The sequence below is a fragment of the Montipora foliosa genome, chromosome 11 (assembly GCF_036669935.1).
Source record: "Montipora foliosa isolate CH-2021 chromosome 11, ASM3666993v2, whole genome shotgun sequence".
Classification (NCBI taxonomy): Eukaryota; Metazoa; Cnidaria; class Anthozoa; order Scleractinia; family Acroporidae; genus Montipora; species Montipora foliosa.
This window is the reverse complement of record NC_090879.1, coordinates 18784910-18787409: the sequence shown is the minus strand read 5'-3', so window position 1 is coordinate 18787409 and position 2500 is coordinate 18784910. Positions and strand designations below refer to the sequence as shown.

Here is a 2500-nt window from a genome sequence, read left to right as displayed (position 1 = left end):
ACAGGATTTCAGTGAGGATGTCTCCAGACCTTGGGCGTGGCCGTCTGCTTGGTGCCTGGCATTGTACTAATAAATCTTCTGTCTTAATTATTCCCCAGTTCTCAATATGTTTTGAATCTGCATCACAAGGAGACAAATCAGTATCTTACAAATACAGCAACGAGAACTGAGAAGACTGAGAAAGTGTACAGAGAACGTCTCTTTCTGCTAGAGTAGTTACCGTAAATAGGTCTCAAAGCCAGGTCAGTGAAGATGAGATAACCTTGGTATCCAAAACAGCCTAACATTACAGTCACACTTGTGATTCTTTCACCACGCGGACAGATCTGAAAATGAAATTACAGTTTGATCTTGAGGAGATTTATTTTTTACGACAATTGCTTGTACTCTCGCAATCTGATTGGCTAATTTGCCGTTGTCGATGAGAGTCTAGACAACGCTGCTCGAGTCATGCTCGCGTCAATTTGTCATGCAATGTAATGGCCAACCAGAAAGCTCATTTTGGTAAAGTTATAGACAACGCTTGCTCTTTCTTTGTGTCATGATTTTGGTCACGCTCTGAAATAAACACTTTCTTTGGCGTTGAATATTGTGGTAAAAAACAAATCGAAAGTGGTTCAGCGTTGTCTACTCTTATCGACAACGATACTTGTCAACACAGTGATCAAAATGTTGTGGACTCACGATGCGCAGCCAGTTAATTCGAAGTTGACTCAGTGATACTCAAAAAAAATTCGAGTGCTCCGGTGATAACCTGAGTATCAGGCATTCCGCAGTCCGATTACTGGTTTGGATGCTAAGAGCTCTGAACCATAAGCGATGAGAGACTCGTGGGAGCTACGCCATTAATAGGAGCCGCCCCTTATCATGTTTAACAATTATTCGCCGAAGGGGAAGTGAATGATTGTTTTAGTATAATTACATCGGTGATTATTTGAAAAATCTGCATTTTCTTTAAAACACTTACTTTCTTTGTAAGTCACCTCGACAAAACGGCTTACGGCCATTTTGAAAAAAAAAACTGCTTTGGTGATTATCGTGGAATAATCACCTCAAGTTCAACCAATCAGCGTAGAGAATTTCATAATCACCTATGTAATTATACTAATACCAAATATATAAGAATTTGAAATAGATCAGGCGGAATGAAATTGGTTGGGGTTTACCTCGGTGTAAGAACCTGTGAAACGTTTTCTTTGTTTTGTTAGCTCGTGGTAGGGTTAAGTTATTGTTTGATGTCTTTTTGCTCTTTTGTTTTCCTTTGTGTTACGTCATCTGTGAGTTTCACAGGTTTTTACACCGAGGATGAGCCATTGGTTGCAATGTAGTACAGAGACTACAAATGATACAGCTTAAAGTTCAAACAGTTAAGCCATCTTTCCTGGAATAGTATAGGATAAACGTAAACGATCTAGCCAAAGCGAAAAAGTAATACCGACGAATGACGAAAAACGGGACATGAAATGGTACTAAACGGTCGAGTCAAAATGCGAATAGTCCAGCTGTCCTTGCAAAAACAGAGCTGATACATGAAAAATGGAGTAAAATCAAATGATTCAGTCAAAGATTAACAGATGTAGGCTAGCTCTCATTGTTCAAACAACACAATATAATGTAACAACAGTACAGCCTAACAGATGGGAAATGAAGATTAAGATATGAGCCAACCCTTTCCGGAGTAAATTTATTTTTAGGACCACTTTTTTCCCGCGAAAAGTATCGTATTTTCCTTGACGCTGAGATAGTTCTGTTTTGATTGGCTTTTACAACAGTGGACGAGCTGAATCTCCCAAGGGAGGCGTTCTATAAATAGATCTACTTGGGAAAGGGTTGATACTTGGCGCAGTCTCGTCCCCAGAGTCCGATTTTCTTTTGGTCAGCACCAAGAACACGGACTCTGGCCACTTCCAATTTATGCGCAGTCGTAGTGAAGGTCCATTTTTGTAACCGTTGACAACCACTGTTGCTTCCAATTTCTGAGCGTGCGTAGACGAGCCGGAAGTCCGTGAATTGCAGACTTCTTGCCTTGGAAGTGGCCAGAGTCCGTGTTCTTGGTGCTGACCAAAAGAAAAGCGGACTCTGGGGACGAAATTATCCTGGGCCAAGTGTGGGAGATAATGGCTCCACTTGATGAGCTCCTGGGGTCGTCAATAATCTATCAAATTGTTTGCAGACCTCATTCCTCAACGGTACTCTTTTAGTTGTACGTTAACTTCACGGTCACCCAAGTCAAAGCCCTTCGCTGATTGAGATAATTGTTCAACCTTTGCCCAAACCAAAAATTGCAAGCACTCTGTGAACTAGAATTGACTACGAGATACAGTGATAGAAATACACAACGCTTTTAACTCTCTACTCATCACTTTGTTTCGCTTTGAATTGTGGCTGTCTGAATGATAAGGATATGTCCAGACATGCAAATAATTACAGTGCACGCGGATTTCTTTTCCCCAACCTCAACTCATCACTCGTGTCTCGGAAAACAGACAAGTGGATGTCG

The 2500-nt window shown here is 41.0% G+C and overlaps 1 protein-coding gene across 1 annotated transcript in view; it reads right to left on the bottom strand.

Moving 5' to 3' along the window:
- The window catches only part of LOC137975361 (uncharacterized), an 18419-nt gene that overhangs the window by 6153 nt on the left and 9766 nt on the right, over positions 1–2500 (bottom strand). Inside the window, exons 8-9 of the mRNA XM_068822459.1 lie at positions 221–326; positions 1–117 (exon numbers count right to left, since the gene is read on the bottom strand). The exon at positions 1–117 is cut by the window's left edge and continues 20 nt beyond it. Of these exons, the coding sequence (XP_068678560.1) occupies positions 1–117; positions 221–326 (223 nt within the window). The remainder of the gene's footprint in view (positions 118–220; positions 327–2500) is intronic.